The following is a 20,686-nucleotide window of genomic DNA, read 5'->3' as shown; positions in this document are numbered from 1 at the left end:
AGTTAAGGAAGATATTGTTCCAAAAGAATGTAGTGGTGTGAAAACCACTAGTTGGGATATCTAGTTTTCATTTTTCTTTTTCGAATGGGAAACCAGAAACTGTTTAGAAATATATATCTGGGTGTATTTATGTTCTTTTTTCCTACCCAATGCAATTGTAACTGGCATGAAGGTAGTTATAACTTAACAGTAAATATGTTAAAGGCAATTGCTTGCATTTTTCAAGGAGAAAATGACTGAATGGATATAAACATAATATCATAGAATTCAGACAAAAATCTGAATTATTATAGTCAAACACAAACCCCTTTGCAACAGCATATGTGCACCCTTTATCTTCTGACAATAAAAGATGTTTTCCAGAGCAATAACAGTGGAAAAGTAGTTCTTTTTGATCACAATGCCATCTTTTTAACAATGTAATAATTAATACCACATTAATTCTGATAATTTGATTGCCCACTTTTATCTCCTGTGTTCCCATGCTATGTTCCAATATTGTTAAAATCATTGCTAATGACTTCATTAGCTGGCTAATACAATTCCTGTTGTGTTGATGTTATTATCTTAGAGCGGAGAATCTGTAACTGTAAAATTTCACTTCATTTATTGGTTTATTGAAGCATTAATTTTCATGGTATTTTCATCTTTCAATAATTAAGAAAGTCTTCCATTGGAGACTGCAGGGATAAAAATTCTGGAAGAAGAATGTAGAATGGAAAGAAGGATATAGATAATACTGATGAAGGGTTTGTCTCAGTTTGGTTTTTCCTGCAGAACCACAAGGCCTTTTAGGAGTTTAGCAAACTACCATGTAGTTTCAATCCTGAAGAGTCTATTTTCAGCTCTGCCAAATACAAGATGGAAGGAAGGAGCACCACTTCTTTTACAGAGGATGATCTACAAAGAAAATTTTAAGAAAAGACTAAAATTGCACTGATTTATAGTCCAGATCTTGTGACTTCACAACATCTTGTTTCATGCCTAAAAGGAAAAGGGCTTTGAAAAACGTAATTGCTCTTCTGAAAACTATGCACGTACTCAACACAGGAGAGAGCAGAATTGCCTGTTGTTTGCATTACTTTAATAATGATATTTCTTTCAGGAAAAAAAATCAGAGAGAGATGAACAAATATATTCTTTTTCCATGTGATATGTATATATAATGTGACACATGAAGAGTCACATTGATTGCTATTGCTAAGGGGTTGAGGAAGAGAGATTATAATCATGGGACACTGCCCTAGGCCGAAAGTAAGACAACAGAAGGCTATGTATTTTCTTTAAATAACAGTTATGTGACAAGCAGAAGATGGATAGAAGCAGTTCACTGTGTTTCCAGTATCTCAGAAAAATGTACATAGGGACTCAACAGTGTGTTGTCTGTATGTAGAAACAGGTAAGAGTTACAGTCTCTACATTGTTAAATTTTAAATATTTGTTGCTGAGGTTATTTGTTGTGATTTATTTGTAAACATGGTTGAACAGCACTACCAGCATTCTAGGTCAGTTTGCTAATGTGGCATGTATTTTCCTCTTCATCTGCACTTTGAGTTATCTTTTAATTAAGGTAAAAAAAATAATCTGTCACTGTCGTTCTTAATAATTAAAAATTGTCTTTTGGTGACTACAAATTTGGTTCTATGTTATTCTCTGAAGCATATGTTCCTATGTTCCATTGTGTTCAGAAAGACCTAATGGAGGATCCATTCCTTGGTACATCTAAGCTTAGAAATATACCAAGAAGGAGCTGAGCACTAGACCTTGAGCATCTAGGGGATTATGTGATTTATACTGCTAATTTTTTTTTTAATATTTGAAAAACAAATTCAGAGGGAGGATGACAGGGTAGTTACCCATCTCCAATGTTCATCTACACAGCTCTTAAGGATTTGTTGACTATGACTTTTTTGTGTGTGTTTTGGCATTTCTTGTAGATGTACAAAGAGCTGGTGAGGAAAGGAAAGAATATTAGAAATGAAAAGAATTACGTATTAGCGGAGGTTTCACTTTGACTATGGCCTGATTCACGACTGCTGGGAAGTCACTTCCTTCTATCTTATCTTCTTCAGTTTTCCCATACAAAAGTGATGATAATGGTACTGCCCTTGATTTGAGATCTTAGGATAATAAACACCACAGGAGAAAAGGGGCAGGCCCAAGTAAGATCCATCAATCATATCATGCCGTGGCTATGGTGGAATTCACAAAACACTGACCTGCAGATAAACCCAGTAAAAGCCTTTAAATTTATATTAAAACATCTAGCACCAAGAGAATATAAAGCAGAGAGGCGGTGGAGTGTATCTTATGTTCAATATGTGCAGCCATACAAAGGCAACTCTACGCACTCCAAGTACTCAGTTTTTGCCAATACAATTCCTATTATAACAACTGCATGCAAAGAGCGAAGGCTGTTAGAAAGATTGTGTTTTGAAGTATAAACTAGAACTGCAGTAGCCTTTTACTTTCGTTTCTACACCCAGAAACTTGAAATTATATCTCATTAAATAAATCTTTCTGCTACTAGCAATCCTTCCTGGCATTAGGAATCAAGGTGAATGAGGGATAAAGTGACAAATTTAAGTTTCTTTCTTGTAGGTACAAAAAGCTAAACTGAAACATACATATAAACTCCTTGAGAGACTGATACTCTGGTAACTGGAGTACTACTGAGTATTTTCAGCCAAATTACTGAATTTTCTTAAGAGGGCTTCTGTTGCTAAATGATGATGGAAAGCTAAAGATGCAGAGATTTTGCATCTCTCAGCTGAAAAAGAGATAATGTCACTCTTGCACTTGGCAGAGCGATATTCCACAGAGAGATGGTCATCATCTCATCATTACTTCGTGTTTTTTGTCGTTTTGATGGATGTCGTAGTTATGCCTTAGAAATGCATTAATCTATTGGTATCACTGCAGTAGTCATAAAATGAAATTTACATGTAATGCAGCAGCACACTTGGGTGCAGGATTCTAAGGTTCACTGCAGGTAACACTTCTCTGGAGTATGGCGTATCATTGTGCTCACCCCTGCAGCAGACTTAAGTAAGAAGTAGTAGACCATGCCAGAGTAACTATTACACCAGTGCCATTAAAATGTAAAGAAACTTAAGTATCATAGCATGATCAGAGAACAAGAGAGATGTAAAGTGTGAAACAGAAAAAAGGAGAAAAAGAAATTACTTTAAATTCTGTTGAATGTTTCGCCAGATAAAATAATTTTCGCATATAAATATTCTACGCAGTAACATGTTTTCCTGAGCATTAAACAATATCCTCATTATTTTCCAATGCCACACTTTTCATGTGAGTATAATAGCTAGTCATTACCATAGAATTCTTGTTCATTCTAATCATTAAGAAACAATCAATTTGTATTACTGTACATTCAACAAACTTCCATCATAAAAAAAGGTTCTGATAATAAGAAGTTAACTGAATCAGAGTTTACTAGTGACTTGTCCTGCATTTTTGTCACTGCCAAGCTTTATATCTCCTATAGATCAGTGATTACAACTGCATAGGTTTGTTTTTAACTGTTAAAATGTTCAGCAGTAAAGGACAAAGAATTCCAGAACTAATCCTTTTGATTATGCTTTGCAGTCAGTTTTTAATCCTTTCAATGCACAATAAGTTAATTTTGAGGTTATTCCAATTCTTTTTAATTAGCGTGTGCTTTTATAAAATATTAATTCTAGGTACATTACAGAAACTTTGCTGTCTTTGCCAATAAAAAGAGCAATAAAAATATACTGAGTTAGTTTGACTAGATTTATTTTCTTCCAATATTGTTAATTATATCTCACTTTTTAAATTGGATACTAATCAAGTCTCATATCAGTCATTGAATTATTTGATCTAAGTCTGAAGCTGATGAACTTATAATGATGTGGGTCTTCCTGATTACCCTTTCTAATGCTGGAACAAAATTATGTCTAATTCTCGTCTTCGGAAATTACAAATCTTAGAATCATAGAATGATTTAGGTTGGAAAACACCCTTAAGATCATCAAGTCCAACCATTAACCTGATACTACCAAATCCACCACTAAACCATGTCCCTAAGCGACACATCTACTCGTCTTTTAAATACATCCAGGGATGGTGACTCCACCACTTCCCTAGGCAGCCTGTTCCAATATTTGATCACCCTTTCCATGAAGAAATCTTTCCTGATATCCAATCTAAACCTCCCCTGGCACAACTTGAGGCCGTTTCCTCTTGTCCTATCACTTGTTACTTGGGAGAAGAGACCGACACTCACCTCGCTACAACCTCGTTTCAGGTAGCTATAGAGAGTGATAAGGTCTCCTCCGAGCCTCCTTTTCTCCAGACTAAACAACCCCAGTTCCCTGAGCCACTCCTCATAAAACTTGTTCTCCAGACCCTTCACCAGCTTCGTTGCCCTTCTTTGGACTCTCTCCAGCACCTCAATGTCTTTCTTGGAGCGAGGGGCCCAAAACTGAACACAGTGTTTGATGTGCTGCTCACAAGTATCGAATACAGGGGGACTATCACTTCCCTAGTCCTGCTGGCCACAGATGTTTCAATAGTTCTGTAAAGTCAGTAGTATTGATTAAAAGAGCTGCAATGCTAATGCTTGAATTCTGAACTAAGTTCTATGGTATTACTTATTTAGACTGTTCAAATTTATTGCTTTTTACCATCCACTTTTTTCTGCTTTTCATAGAAAATAGCATTATACAGTGTCACCTGCATTACCTCGTCTGTTGTAAAACATAGAACATCAATTTATATGGAGCATTTAGAATTTTTCTACATACGAATTGATTTACATTCCTACCTAATAATAGATGAGTATCAACCATAGAGATGTTGTTAGAAGTCTTTAATTTTCTTTCAAAAGACTTTTAAAACTTCCTATTTGTACTTCATCTGCTTTGTGGTCAGAGTTTTCTCTTCCCAGTGTTTTTCTTCCTTAAAAAACTTCTTTCAATCATAACCACAAATTTATTTGTTTCCATCATCAGCTTCTTTTCCATAGAATCATATCATAGAATCATAGAATGGTTTAGGTTGGAAGGGACCTTAAAGATTATCTAGTTCCAACGCCCCTGCCACAGGCAGGGACACCTTTTCTCTAGACCAGGTTGCTCAAAGCCTCATCCAGCCTGGCCTTAAACAATGCCAGGGAGGGGGCAGCCACAACTTCTCTGGACAACCTGTTCCACTGTCTCACCACCCTCACAGTAAAGAATTTCTTCCTAAGATCTAATCTAAATCTACCCTCTTTCCATTTAAAACCATTCCCCCTCATCCTATCACTACTTGCCCTTGTAAAAAGTCCCTCTCCCTCTTTCCTGTAGGCCCCCTACAGGAGTAAAGTGGCAGAATCATCTCCCTCGACTTGTTGGCCACGCTTCTTTTGAGGCAGCCCAGGATACAGTTGGCCTTCTGGGCTGCAAGCACGCACTGCTGGCTCATGTTGAGCTTCTCGTCAACCATCAAACTCAAGTCCTTCTCCTCAGGGCTGCTCTCAATCTATTCTCCGCCTGTATTTGTGCTTGGGATTGCCCTGACCCACATGCAGGACCTTGCACTTGGCCTTGTTGAACTTCATGCGGTTTGCACAGGCCCAGCTCTCAAGCCTGTCAAGGTCCCTCTGGATGGCATCCCTTCCCTCCAGCATGTCGACCACACCCTACGTCATTTTCACATTTTCTTGACTTGCATAAGAAAACAATATATATGATAAAATGGCCTTAAATTCTGAAATTATAGCATGTCTAAACATTCTTTTTTCTTTGAAAGTGTGAGTGGCCTAGTGAAAATATTCACAAATATTTAGCATTTGTGAATGATTCTTAGCTGCAAGAGATTAGAATCACTGCAGAGCACAGAATGAGAATCCAAAAGGATCAGTACATTGGAGGAACAGCTTACAACAAGTAACACAAATTTCAGCAAAATGCAGATTACTATACTTACCAAAACATCAAATTTAGAGATAAAGGGAAATAAGTGATTAACAGTATTCTTCCTTAGAAAAATACTGCTATTACAGAAAATGGAATACTTAGTGGAATGGAAAATTCTAAATGACTATATGAAATGACTAAATGACATACTAAAATGACTGCTACCTATAGAGTACTTGAGATTATTATTCCAGTTATCAATAGTGTTAATGTCTCAGATAGAATACCATGTCTAGCTTTGGGTCCTATATTATAAGATGTAGAAAAGCAGTAGAGATGACAACAATAAAACTGAGAAGAGGATTCAAAACCATGACAATAAAAAGTTGAAGAGGTTTAATTGATCTAGCCGCAAGAACAGAAGCCTGATACAGATGAGGATAATGGTCTTCCATTGTAACTGTAAAAGTTTAATATAGGTCATGAATAAAGTGTTTTCAATACTTTCAATATGGTAAGTTGAACAACTAATAAACAGTATTGCAAAAAAAAAGGAATTACACAAATATTAAGGAAAACTGTCTCATTATTAACTGAGCAATGAAATAGGTTATTCTGAAGATCTAAATTTAGGAATTTAACCCGCTGGACATTTTTAAAGATGAGGCTGATAATATCTGATCTTGCCTGAGGGCAAAAGAAGAGCGTGAAGGACATGTATTCTTGAATTCCTTTTGATCACACAATTTTTATTCTTTCTGGAACAGGTTTTTTTTTTAATATGAAAATCATGCCAGTGACAATCAAATACACATAAAAATCTAGCATTCTTTCCCAGAAGCCATTTTTTTGTTGTATGCTATATGGTCTCTTTAAAGAGCATATGTATGAGAAAGAGATTTCATCGGTCTTTACACCTTTCAGTGACTGACTACATTTCATACATCTCTAATGTACAAATGAGACTATATTGGCTGTGTACACTGGTAATGACAATATAATAGTTGTATCCTCCAGTACAAAATCAGTCCTGACAATACACTTACCTTTTCTACCATATTTTTAGTTATTGGCTGTGTGAATTCTTATAAGAAAGAAAATATTTGAAGATTTATCAATGTAATTACATCTGAACAAAGTCAAATATGTGATTGGTAGAATTGTGTTTCAGGTAAGTGAGCAGTAGATACAGAGCCCCCAGAGCAGAAAAGAAGCAATTTCATTGCTAGCTGATAAAGTGACAATATCTGTTTCCTCTATGTGGGTGCATTACAATGCAACAAATAAATTACCTTCATTAAATATTTTCTTGGAGGATTAATGAGCACTGATAATAAGCCACAGTGGCACAAAGAACTGCACAAAAATTATCTGTCTGGTTGTGGTGGGAGGCTAGGGAAACAAACATATTTCTGAACAGTAAAGCAAAGCCATCATGCAAATTTCACGGTTTATAGCTATGTATAGTGAATTCAGATTCAGTGCAATAATCTTCAGTGCAATTTTTGCTGCTTTTTTTGTCAATTAAAAAAAAAGAGAAGAAGCAACTTCATAGTTGCTAAAACTCCCAGATTACCACAGATTTTGGCTGTCATCAGGCATCAATACCATTTATTCATCAAGTACTGCCATCTTGTGGAATTGGAGTAATCAGAGGAAATCCTAAACAGAGGAAGAGAAACGTATATTCCCAACAGGATACTGGAGGAGATGGAGTACTGTATCTCCCACTGCATCACAGAAAGAAGACAGGAAACAGACATTTCTTGTACAAACACCATAACTCCACAGAAGTGCAATTACAGATGTGCGTTTGCATGCTTCGCCCTTGAAGAGGCAATATACAACCATTGAATAGACTGTACATTTAGGTTTTAGGTGGCCTTCAAGTTGTTTGTATGGCAACTTTCTTGTTACATCTTCACTTGCCACCCAAAATACCACTTGGCTGACAGGACTGATGAAAAGGCTGTGCAAAACCAGCATGTTAAAAGGATGAAAGAAACAATTTCTCAGGAGAAAAGCCTTGAAGCAAATCTGGGAAACACTCAGGCACTAACAAACACAGGAGTGAATAGGTGGTGCTATCTGAATGCTTCCAGCACATCTCTCATTACAACACTCAGGAGGTTATTTCTTACTGACCCACAATGACAGAAAGATTTTTGCATTACCTGACATTTTCTGCATCAGAATGATATCTCCAAAAGCACAATACAGCACTAACAAAAATGCTGATGTGTCAGTATTCCAGCTTCATCCATTATGGGAAGTACGTCACATTGTGCCAGTTTAGGAATTAGTGTTGTGAAATGGAGAAAATAGATCTACAAAAATCATTTAAGAAATTATACTAAAAAAAAATTTCATACCATAAATTCCTTTTGGCAGGAGATAGATGCTCTCTTCTCACTATTTTATCACCAAGTGACCCAGATTTTCACCTACATAGGCCACTAAAAGGTACCTAATAAAACACAGAAACAAATTGGACATTTGTAAGGCTTTCCAAATGACCTTCAGAAAACAGATACAAAACTCCTTGAAGACATTTTTCTGGAAACAAGGCTGGTCATTCATGAAAGGAAATATCAGGGTTGCAGTTACCAAATGACTTAAAACATTTTTACACCAAGACTTTGCATATAACACAACTCACCAGCAGAAGAGTCCTCCAGCCCAAGCCACAGGTGAATACCAATTTACAGCTGTCCCTATAATTCATAATTTCTGTCTTTTTTACTCTCTGTTTCTGTTTGTGTTGATTAACAGTATCTATGTAAAAGTTTCTTTTTTCTTGGCAGTCAACTGTAATTTCCAGGAAGGGCTCTGAATCATCTTTGTGGTTTTGGCATAGTTGTCACATCAAAAATAAAATAGATGGGCATAAAAATAAAAAATAAGCTCAGCATATATTCTGTAAAAATACTCTAAACTTCTGCATCTTGCCGTATTCACAGTTTCCTTTTTTTGTTAATTTTCTGTTTGGTCTTAGGCTTCTTGTTCTGAAATTCAAAAAGTTCACTCAGCAGTTTACCATTTTGTAAGAGTGGGATTTTAGATAATATTTAAACACAAACCTCTTTTCTTGTAGTCTACATGTGCTCCTGTGCTGACCTGCTGTGGGACTGGTGGCATGTAAATATATTCACTGTTGTTTTAGAACCGTTTACTGTGCGTGTACTATAGATGACAGACACGTCTATAGACAGACAGCAAGGTTTTAAATGTCGATTCTCCATCATTCTCTATTAGTTATTTTTATATGCCATTACAATCATTTGGGTATTGTCTTATGCATGATACTGCCAAAAGAAAAAAGCAACAAAACAAAACCCAGGTTTTGTACTTGGACAGCCTTCATTAGCAATTCTGTGATTTAAGAACCCTAAATTTTAATTTTCCTGGCATACAAACTGGGAACATTCAGAGCCCCAGAATATGAGCAACAATGCATGTCTCATTCTCTACCATGGCTGTAAATTTAGTAGTCGGAGACATTTGTACAATGGATCAATGTCAAGGTACACCCGTTTTCCCATAATTGTAGTCATTCTCTTAACATCCTTTTGTAAAATCACTTCTGCAAGATCATCTGTTTCTGTCAGCTAAAACCTGTTGGGTCCCCAGATCCCAAGCCAGCTGTGGTTGTTTTTGACATAGCATGCATTGGAAATTGCTGAGTTTCCCTGAGATATTTCCACTGAAGCCTATGTATACTGTATGGACATAACTCTCAAAATTATATTTAAGAATCTGCTGAACCCATTAACCATGTCTAATATGAGAGTAACTTCATATAGTGTATAAGGGGCTTTTAACCTGCAAAGAAGGTTCAGCATTCCAGATTAATTCCAGATCTGAGCATTTAGATGCAAAATCTTCAGGTATTTGAAAGTGTATTTGCAGGGGTTTGCATTTTAGAAATGAAAAATAGGAGTAATTCCTTCAACGTCAGTGGGCTGACAATGGTCAAGAAGTAAACTCTTAGCACTTTTGTCTGTGCTTTGCAGTTTGGGCTCCTGGCTGGAATACAGATGCTGTAGGTATGCACAAATAAAAGCATTAACTGTAGCTTAATAACATCAGTGTTTTGAGTTTTAGATTTGGCAGTTCTGTCAGTTTTTTCTCAATACCCTATCCGTGTACCAATTCATCCATCATTCCATTATTAACAGCAAAAATAATTTAGAAGGTGACAAAATGACAGTGTACCCCCCAGATTCAGCACCAGCAAAGACTAAGTATTCTATTTCCTTAAAGGCTCGAAAATTTACTTCCTGAAATCTGTTCCTTAGGAGTAGTTCTAATTAATAAATGAATAATTAACTGCATGTGTTTTTAGAGTGCAAATGGAGAAAATCCTATTCTACATGAACTACCAATGAACCCACAGTGATGACTACTTTACATTTGGTTTGAACTACTTTTAAGCCAGAGCAATTAGTGAGACTGATTGTTTTCCATTTGAATTGGTAACAGGTGTCTTCAGTTAAAGCCTATGCATTTTCCTTGAACTTGTATGTTCATCATCACTTTGTAGAATTTTGTGCTGCCGTGAATCATTTCTGCCAGATAAGATATCATAGCAAAATGTGGCAATGAAATTTTCAGAGAGAAATATTTTGGGCTAATTAGTATTTTGCCTGAAACATAACAGGAGAAAGGAAATTTTGAACACTCGGAGAGCTCTCTGTGAGCCCTGGATTCCTCAGGGTCCTGTGTAACGACTCAGAATTACAATTAGATCTGAAAAAGGTTTTAAGCAAAAAGTCAATGTGTACAGCTTAATTCCCTGTTTTGGAAAAGTCTTCCCTTACTTACAGGCAAATATGTTTAGTCCTTTTACATAGCATTTTTGTACTAATACCACTGTTTTTTCTTAAAAAAATTTCCATGTGACTTCAGAACTAGACTGAACTTCTTCAAAATTAATCCAGAACATCCTGCATCTCTACATCAGTGCTTGAACTGTTGTCTTATATTGGTTAAGAAACTAGTCATTGTGCTCTTCCATGCCTTTCTGACCACTATGTCAGGGAATGATACAACACAGGGATAGAAAGGACAGACCAGTTGGAATTTCTAATGCCTTCTATACTGTTAAGGTCAAACTGCACATCTGACTATGGCATATATTTAGCTAGGATGTTAATGTTTCACACTTCTTGTACCATGAACAGCTATACCAGTTCCTCTGCTATCATTACCACAAAAGCATACAGAAAAATTTAAATTTTGAGGCATTTCCTCTCACCTCTTTGACCCGTTCCTTTTCTAACTTTTATATCAAGAAAACATTTTGAATGAAGTGAGGATAAAAGTATAAGAGAACCAGACTGACATCTGTGCAATTACTTTCTTCACATTGCTGCTGAAGCTGAGAGTAGTCACCTAAGAAATTTGAGTCTAAAAACTTGGAACTTGCTGTACCAGTGGAGAAGTTCGCATCTTGGAGCAGTAGTAGGGACTTTATACACCTGATCTAGTTTTGGCTTTTTTGATTTTGGAGTCAGTTCTTTAAAGACTATCAGGGAGGAGATTACAGAAGAAATTGCCTTACAGCTAATTTGCCAGTTTAAGTAGGGAAGAATATTTTTTTTTAAGTGTGAAGACAAAATGAAACAGTGGAAGATAAGATTGAAAGGAGAACAAGATGTAAAAAAGCATACATAAGGTTAAGGCTTCAAAGTCTGAATTGGTGAAACTCCACATGAATAATTCCCTGCAAGGAATTCCCTGCTAAATCAGAATCTCATTAACTTTGCTGATACTTTTAATGCAGACACATTAATCCATCTAGGGTTTTAATAAATCATTATATAATCTCATACAGAATAACAGGAAATAATCTTTTTTTCTCAATCAATTATCGTGAGTATAAAGAGAAAAGTATATACTTTTCAAGTGAACAGAGTGATTCATGGGATAAAAATAAGAACCAAGGCAATGCCTTTAATTACCATTTTTTAAAATCATCTTGATTAGTCTTTGATCCATCAGATTATGAGGCAAAGGAGTTGGTAGCTTTGATTTAAGGAATTATTCATTGATCACAGGGATTTAAGCTGCATATAGGAAGGGCTCTGAGATTCTTCAGTGAAGCAGATGTAGAAGAATATAGAAGTGTAGTGCAGTAACACTACCTGCAAGGTAGGCTGAACAGTTATTAGAGTCTGCTGATGTATAAAAACAGTTTACACACACACTTACAAAAGTCATCTCTAGCTCTATAGGCAGCATCTTGTTATATTTCACTGCAAATTTGAACAACTAGAGAAAATAATGCTTTGTATATTGTTTTTGGCTTGACCTGAAAGACTAGAAAAGGGAATTATCTAATATTTTATGGGTGTTTTCTGAGTCTGTTGAATGATTTAATTATTTTTCCTGAACTAAATCTGTCTTCCCAGGGAACTCGTGGACTCAACGCTTATGCTATTTTCAAAATTCCAAGGAGAAAAAAAAATTCTTCTCTTCAGTTCTAAAACAAACAAAAAGTTTAAAAAACCTTTAGCTTTTGTTTTTTTCTAGATTATTTAAATAAAGCTAATGAACATTTATTGAGTGTATCCATTAACATGACACAATATTTTTTCCATAATTGCTTTATCTTATTTTTTTCTGTTTTTTTTCAGAGATCATCTATAGCTGGGTATTTAATGAATTCCCATCTTTTGTGGCAGAAGATAGCAGACGCTTCATCTCTCAGGAGACAGGCAATCTCTACATCTCCAAGGTGCAAACATCTGATGTTGGCAGCTATATATGCCTGGTAAAAAACACAGTGACAAATGACAGAGTTTTGAGTCCTCCTACACCTCTGACACTGAGAAACGATGGTAAGAAAGACATTATTTCTGAGTACCACATGGAAGCAAAAATACTAAGCCAAAAATACTCTCGTTAATTTAAGGACTGTGATTTTATTGTTTTTCATTATATGCATGCATTTACTGCAGCAATCAGTAAAGGAAAGGTGTTCAAGAGACAGTTTCTTTTAAAACATCTAACAGTTTTGAGAATATTTAGACATCTGAAGGCTAAGGGGTAGTCTGACACTTCCTGATGTATTTTGTCTAGAACAGTTACTCCTTCTTGCCATTCTGGTGCTCTGTCACCAACAGAGAGAAGCAAATGTCCTTTCTTGGTAATGTCTGTTTCTTTAGGACTCAGTTCAGTTGCCTAAATGCAAGTGGCCACAGGCACACTGAGATACCCTCAGGCATTTGAGATATCTATGGGGCACTGGCAAGTATCACATAGGGCATAGAGACCAGCAGCTGGATTCCAGGAGATATATATTCATGCCTCTCAGATAACACAAGGCACACATGGTTAGACAAGTGAACAGAAATCATATTGCTTAAACCTTAACCTGTTGCTGTACTAAGGGCCTGTTACACTTCTATGCTTCAATTCAATGCACTGATTAAGTACTACCAAGAACACAATATCTTTGATTACAATCATACTTATCCAGGTAGTTTTGAATTTCATCAAGGCATATAAATGCAGTATTTTTTCTGTAAATAAGTACCTAAATTTACTATCAAAAAGTGGTTTAGGATTTTTTCCCAAAAATCAAAAGAAAATACCTCCAATAATATTTCTTATGGAGTAGTATGACATTTCAATATAAATTACATGTAACACTAATTCTGTTGGAATATCTGCCTATAGATGCAACTATGTTATTTGCTCTTTTGCAGCAAAAAGATTCATATTTATTACATTATAATTGCTTTTGGTTTTGTTTTCTGTCAAAATAATGTTATTTTTGAGAATAAGAATTAATGGTTCCATAAGTGCCTATGTTTTCCTTTTTTCCAAGATGTTCCACATTTAATGATGCTTTCTAGTTCTTCAGAAATACATTTCAGTAATTCAGCATATGTGAATCCATACTTACATAAATCAGAGAGAGATAAAGAGAGAGAGTGAAAGAGACTCTGTGGCTTTGTCTTGCTTATAGCTTTTTCTGGAACTAAGACTGTCCTGTGCTGTAGAAGCATTACAAAACCTGGGCTTAAACACAGATGACTTAGTTTAACAGAGGAAGTAATAAATGTGTTCACAGATTAGACTGGAATTAAGTTAATGTTTATTCATCATAACAAGTTGAAATTTCTCTCTGCACAGCATGCAGCCTCTGCAGCAAAAAAAAAAGCTGCATGTTTTACTGTATCGTTTCTTATTTTCTTTTACTGGTTTAGTACCTATGCTACTTTTTGAGTTTCAGGTGTTTAGTTTTGCTGAACTAACATAGCAGCCCTGATCTTTTCAATATCAATCTTTGAAAATTAAAAAACATAAACATTCCTTATGTTTTTAATCAGTTTGAACTCTGACAAGAAAATATAGAATTTTATTGTCAAATTCGTTATTGATATCGTTCTCTTGTTGTTTATGTCATTTCTTCATGCTTTTATTGGGTTCCAGTTTTGTGCAGAAATTCAACAGATTAATTATCCATATCTAACAGTACATAGGCACACAATACAGTATAAGAAATGGAGGGAATAAATAAGGATAAATGCAGCAGTCTACATCACTGAGCTAAGAAACAAAATCTGTGAAGGAAGCTGGCACAGATTTTCTTAAATGTCAACTAGGTAGTATATACCAGCCTCAAGCAAATTTGTGTTTCACGGCTGGCTGTCATACAGCTGTGATAATCCAACCTTCTGAACTGTGCTCATTGAAGAGACACAGACTTTCCACCTAACCTTGCAATCTCCATAAACCTACCTTGAAAAAATATTCAGGAAAATTCTGGTTGCTACATCATATTTATTATTTAGGACATTTGCCTTGTTCTACTTCCTCCACAGAATACAATAACATGGACCTTTTAAAAACTCTATGGGATCACAACTAAAATACTCCATTAATGGTACTGTACTTTTTCTTTTTGATAGAAATTGCTTTATGTTATATTGCCTTGCCCATTGACAAATATTAAAGGGCAATGACAGAATTTTAAAAATATGTATACATTATACTCCAAAATATGGGAAAATATAGCTGCTGAAAAGAGATGCTCATTAGAGTTAAAGAAAATTAGAGTAATTTCTCGAGAAAGAAACAGCTGAGGATGGACTTTAATAAGGAAGTGAGAAATTAAGAATGGCATTAAAACAAACATCCAAGTACCTGAAAATTTACTTCACACTGTGTCGCTGAGTTCTGTTATATTATTTTAATATGTTTTTTAAGCTTTTTGATTATAAAATGAATTGAATCACTTTCAACTTTTCAAATATTTGCTTAAGTTTAAAAATCATACAGCTTTCTGGGTTCTAATGGTTGGCACCACAACTGACACTGTCCTACTCAGACAGCACATTTGTCAGAAACTGCAGGAAGAGCTTCAGGTTTTAAATAGCTTTTACAAATGACACTATATAAATAAAACCATTTATATATTCTGTATTCTCTGGACATACATATCATTAACTCAAAAATATTCTACTTTCTATATTTATCATTACTCTCAGATTTTGATATATAAACAGTACCTGTACCCAGGGGACAGGACAGTTTGTGACGAAAAACACTCCTATGACAACGTCGGTCTCTATTTATCTGTGAGGAAGAAATGGAATAATATTAAGGCTTTCTGTCAAACTCTGCAAGAATGTAGGAACTTCCTGGACTTTTATTCATCTTTTATTTCTTTCGTGATGTGTCTCAAAGGGAAACTTAGCTCCTTGATATGAAGCAAATTAAATAAAAACATCAAGAAATCCTTCAATGGATTCAGAATAAAATGAATACCTCGTTTGTTCAGATGTCCTTGACAATCAGTCATTTCATACAATTCAATTTCACTTCAAGCTGGGTTATAAAAACACTCTAAAATTCTATCTGAGGAGATAAAAAGTTTTAGCAGGAAAAAAAATTATGCATCATTTCATTAACTGCCTTTATAATGCATTAGAGACTTTGAGGAATTATTTAAAAACTGTTTACAAATAATAAACAGGGTTGTTAAAATGGATCTTTGCAGGCTTGGATGCTGATTGGGAGCAGTAAATTTTCCTGACTAATAAAAACTTCAGAAAGCCTCTTCAAATTTAGGAAATAGAAACCTAGGGAGTATAAAATATTTGATGCTTGGTAGCATAAGGCAGTCATTTCAAGTTCACACATTTTCATTCCAGTTTTCTCACTTTTTTTTATCTTTTATTTCTCTTGAAAAGATGTTAACTTTAACATTATTACTGTACAGGAGAGAATTAAGTAATTCTTCATTTTATCTCTGTGTAGTTACTGCCTAGTGGCTTTGCTACAGTGAAATTTCCAGGAAAAAAAAAAAGAGAACCTGTACAATTTCAGACATCAGAGGACACTTTCTACTGTGTTCCATTAGAGAAAATTAGTTTATACGTCAACAGAGGCTGGTGTATCTGACCAGATATATTCTCATGTAACTGAATGCAGACCTTCACCTTCAAATTTTTTTTCCATGTCATTCTAGTTCTGTGAAAAAAATCTTGTCTGTCCTAATCCTATTGATTAATTCTATACGATTAGTAGTCTCACATAATCATAGAATATATAGTTATCAAGGTATTAATGATGTTCACTTCTACTTTTCCGTAATGGAATGTGTTCTGCATGTGCTTATTCATGTTGAACTCTGGGATATGTTGTTTGAACACTTCTGGGTTATCTAAAGATCTCTTTCCCAACGTTAAGAAAAGCTTGGAAGAAGCCGTAATAACTTCCCCAACAGTGGAAACTGAGCCATAAAAAAGGGCCAGTATAGGATAATAAGGTAATAAGTAATACATAAAAACAAAGATAGAGCAAAATCAACAGTTTCACAGACATAGGCTATTTCTATCCCCGAAGAATTCTGACAGTTGTTAATTAACTGATAAAAACATTTGCCCAGAGATTAATCCTAATGTCTATGATCTGTCAGTTTTCCCCTTCCAGAAATGTACAGACCTTTTTTTTTCCTGCTTGCATTTCTAGTTTTGCCTTCTAATGTGTTTATTCATATGGAGCTGAATTCTAGAAGACAAAAAGCATGCCTGGATTGTAACGGGAGCTGAAAATGCTTATCCAGCTGTGACTTCATCCTGACAGGTTTTCTGGAGTTTCCGATCTTGTAGGCTGCCTCTTTCATGTGGTTTATATTGCAAGATCACTAACTTACATTTTTCTGTAAGTTAGTGATCATATCTGAATTGCACAGAATTGTGCAAGTCCATAAAAACTATGCAAGACTGGCTGCTAATGCTCTAGGACACAGCTCAAAACTGAAATAATCCCATTTTGATTTTTTTTCAAGCAGAGCCAAACTGGGCAAAATCAGGTTTGATCTCTGGCAGTATACAAAGACTGATAGCACTGACAGAGACGTCAAAGTACACAATGTCTGCTCCAGGGGAAGGCTGATAAAATGACAATGTCCCTGGACAGCCATTACTCCTCTAGTAAACATGTTGTTTCTCCCCTAAAATTGTACTGAGATATTTTAATGATGGGTCATTACAAAACCAAAAATAGAAGACTTTCCACAGTCTCTGCTTTTCTCTAACAAAAATACATCCTTCATGGGTTACAGGCATTTTGAAGAAACACTTTTTATCTGTTTCATTCTGGCTCTTGTGCCTAGATCCCACTGCAAGGTTGTCAAAAATAATAGGATGAAAGTCAGGATTAAAAAAAACCCCAAAACAATGCAATCTTATTTCAATTAAAAAAGACAACAAGGACATGTATATAATAGGACAGGAGGTGGTTGCTGGTTCTGCTTTTTTTTTTTTCCCCTCTTTTTCCAAAATAATAATGTCTCATTCCATTTAGAAAATCTGTTACAGTCAGCATCAGTGGTCCTTCCATGTAAAATTATCAGTGAAAATCTATATGTAGACAGGAAGTTTTATGGAGGGCTCCTATGCAATAACCCTTTACAGACTGTTTTATAGGTATTGTAGCATGACTCAAGTGCATTGTCAAACAGCACACAAAAGTTCAAAAACACTGTTTGTAAAAGATTTAGCCTAAAAAAAAAGTATAGAGAAAACATCCTGGGATGGTCTTTTGACAATATAAAAGGGCTGAACCCTGGGGAGAATTTCAGGAGGAAAACTGAGAATGGTTTGGGAAAGATTAGGTTCCAGCATTCAATGGAGAACAAGAACTCTTACACTGTGAATAGTTTGCTTTGAGTTTAGTTTACTTTGGGCTCTGTTAAGATAACTTCATTCAAGGATTTTTAATTGCTACGTTTTCCAACTAGTTTATAGAAAAGCTATGTACTGGAAATGAAGTTGCTGCTTTTTTTAATTAGCTAAAAAGTAATTTAAGATTCTAGACATCTATCATATTGCACATCTGCACTCATGTTTTCTTGTTTTGCTTTTCCTCCTGATGATTTATGAAACTATTACACAAAGGAAAGAGTTAACTGATCCATAGACAAAGTATAAAAAGCATAAAATAAATGAACTGGAGAATAAATTGTTCCTCTAAATTCAACTCAGGATTAAGAACGATGTTGCATCGAACTGTGGCTATTAAGATTTCAGACAGAAGTGTGTTGGTAATATTTTAATTAATGGTGACTAAATTAAAATTTGTGCAAATTATAACAAAAATAGCCTTTATAGTTGCAAGTAGTTTCAGATTATTATGAATGGTGAGACATAATGTTATGTATCTTACTGTCCTAGGATCTTAGATACAAATTCACATGCAACTGTTTGCTTTGCAATAATGTGGTATGGCATAATGTTCAAATAAGAATGCCTTGTCAGTTTGGTGTTCTTGTCAACATACTGAAATAATTTGATTGCGAACAGCAGGAATTTTGCTCAAGGTTAGGACTGTAGTAAGTTTATAACAAGGATGATTTGTTGTTATTGAGTCTAAAACAATGGGTATTTCAGTGGCTGTTGCTAATGGAGGAGAAATGTTAGTGTTAGTTTAGTCTTTCTTATTGAGGAAATAATAGGTACTTGTATTTGCATGGTTATATGAAGAGTCTCAAATGGAAAACATTTCCCATTTAGGAAGCTCTTTCCAGTTAATTAGATAACAATGAATATTAGAGTAACACCTCTTTGTGTCTTAATTGATCAGAATCAAAAAGAAAAATTCCTCTCTGGATGCTGCAACAATTTTGACATTTTTGGTACCTAACTGGAAGGGGGATATTTTGTTTTCATCCTGTAAAAGAACAGTGCAGGTTGCAAGACAAATGGAGCTTATGGTCATATTTGAAGTACAAACAATTATGTATGTCATTTGCTACAGGAGAAATGAGGTTCTTTGAGAACTGTGAATATGCCTTCAGAAAAATAACTAGAAACACTATGAAAATTAGATCCTCCTCCTAATCATTTAGATTAAATAATATTTTCCAGGTTTCTGAATAGCTTTTGTGAGGCTGACCTGGATGAACAGCAGGGAATTGGAAAGGAGGCACAATAAACATTGGCCAGCGATGCCTAAAAGAAATCTGCTACAGATTTCTTGTTCCGAGTTCATCACAATCTCCTCCCCTATAAAAATAGAATGGAACAAAAAAAGCAATGCTACTTTTTTTGGCTTTTTGTTGACTCATATTCTTAGGCCTATCAAGTAAGACAGCATGTTGTCTAGTGTAGTGATGTCCTGATTTTTCTTGATGTGTATCGCTGCTCAGAAAAAATATCTGTATACATAGTCGGTGACAAAGTCCAGTTCATACAACTATATATGTACAAATCTTCATACTGGAATGTTGTATACAAGCCATTCAGATGCCATCCCTCATCTCTGAATGTCCAAAGAATGAAGTTTGGTTTCATCCAATGCCAGATGTGCTGGGTTTAGCAGAAGATCTTAGGTGCTAAATTACATATATGTAAGAAATTTAATGGATTTAAGTTTAGGTTATGACTCAGTAAAGGCTTCTTTACATAGAGAAAGCCAGCAATCTTGGTCATAGTTACTGCTCAATGTTTTCAAACACAAGTAAACAGAGATCTCTGCAGCCCAAATGGTAGACTAGAAATTTTGGCCTCTCTTTTGAAGAACTAGAGAAAATACCACTGCTGCCCTCATTGCTTATTCTGAGTTTACCTCATTGCTTTTGTGCCCTTAGGGTTTGGCCCCAGTTCCCGTTATTTCAGGAACAGCACATGCACTTAAAATTGAAAATGAAGTGCTTTTAGCAGTATTCACTGTTTAAGAGAGGTAGAAAGCTCTCATGCATGTATGTATGACAGCTTTATAAATAACTAACTTTTAAAACATTTCAAGATATGAATCCTATTTCTAGAAAGAGCTTTCTAGACAGAGTTCAGAGAGTAACTGCTGGACGAGCGAAGTGGAGTGTAACATAAAGATGGATTTTAAAGAGGGGGAGTAACGTTTTGTTTACACTTTAGTTAAACATTTGGTTTTGGTTAAATGTGATCTTCTTCTGCATTAATACCTCCATAATTAGAAATATATAAACATGTTACCCCCTAGTTGTAAACTAAAGAAGAGTTTGTTCCCTTCTTGTGCTATATTCATTAAGATACTTTTTCCCAGAAACTGAACTACTAAATTGTCTTTGATATTAGGATAGATTCTAGTGAAGATTTCTTTCCATCCAGTGATATGTGATAGGATTTGCTCTCTGAGTAACATATGAAAACACTGTTGGTACTTTAGTGTTCAATGCATTGCAGAATGCAATTTCACATAAACATTTTTAGGGCTTCTCAAAGGACAAATTTATACCTCAAAACTTGGCTAAAAGATCTCTAAATGAAAGGAATATTGTGAACAGTGATCATAAAACAACAATTCCC

At 35.2% G+C, this 20,686-nt stretch overlaps 1 protein-coding gene across 1 annotated transcript in view; it reads left to right on the top strand.

Moving 5' to 3' along the window:
* Window positions 1-20,686, top strand: part of CNTN5 (contactin 5) — a 294,289-nt gene that overhangs the window by 98,910 nt on the left and 174,693 nt on the right. Inside the window, exon 7 of the mRNA XM_068395332.1 lies at window positions 12,521-12,724. Coding sequence (XP_068251433.1) covers window positions 12,521-12,724 — 204 coding nt within the window. The remainder of the gene's footprint in view (window positions 1-12,520; window positions 12,725-20,686) is intronic.

Source organism: Nyctibius grandis, chromosome 2 (assembly GCF_013368605.1).
Source record: "Nyctibius grandis isolate bNycGra1 chromosome 2, bNycGra1.pri, whole genome shotgun sequence".
Taxonomy (NCBI): Eukaryota; Metazoa; Chordata; class Aves; order Nyctibiiformes; family Nyctibiidae; genus Nyctibius; species Nyctibius grandis.
Note: the sequence above shows the minus strand (reverse complement) of the source record. Positions and strands in the feature narration are given on the sequence as shown.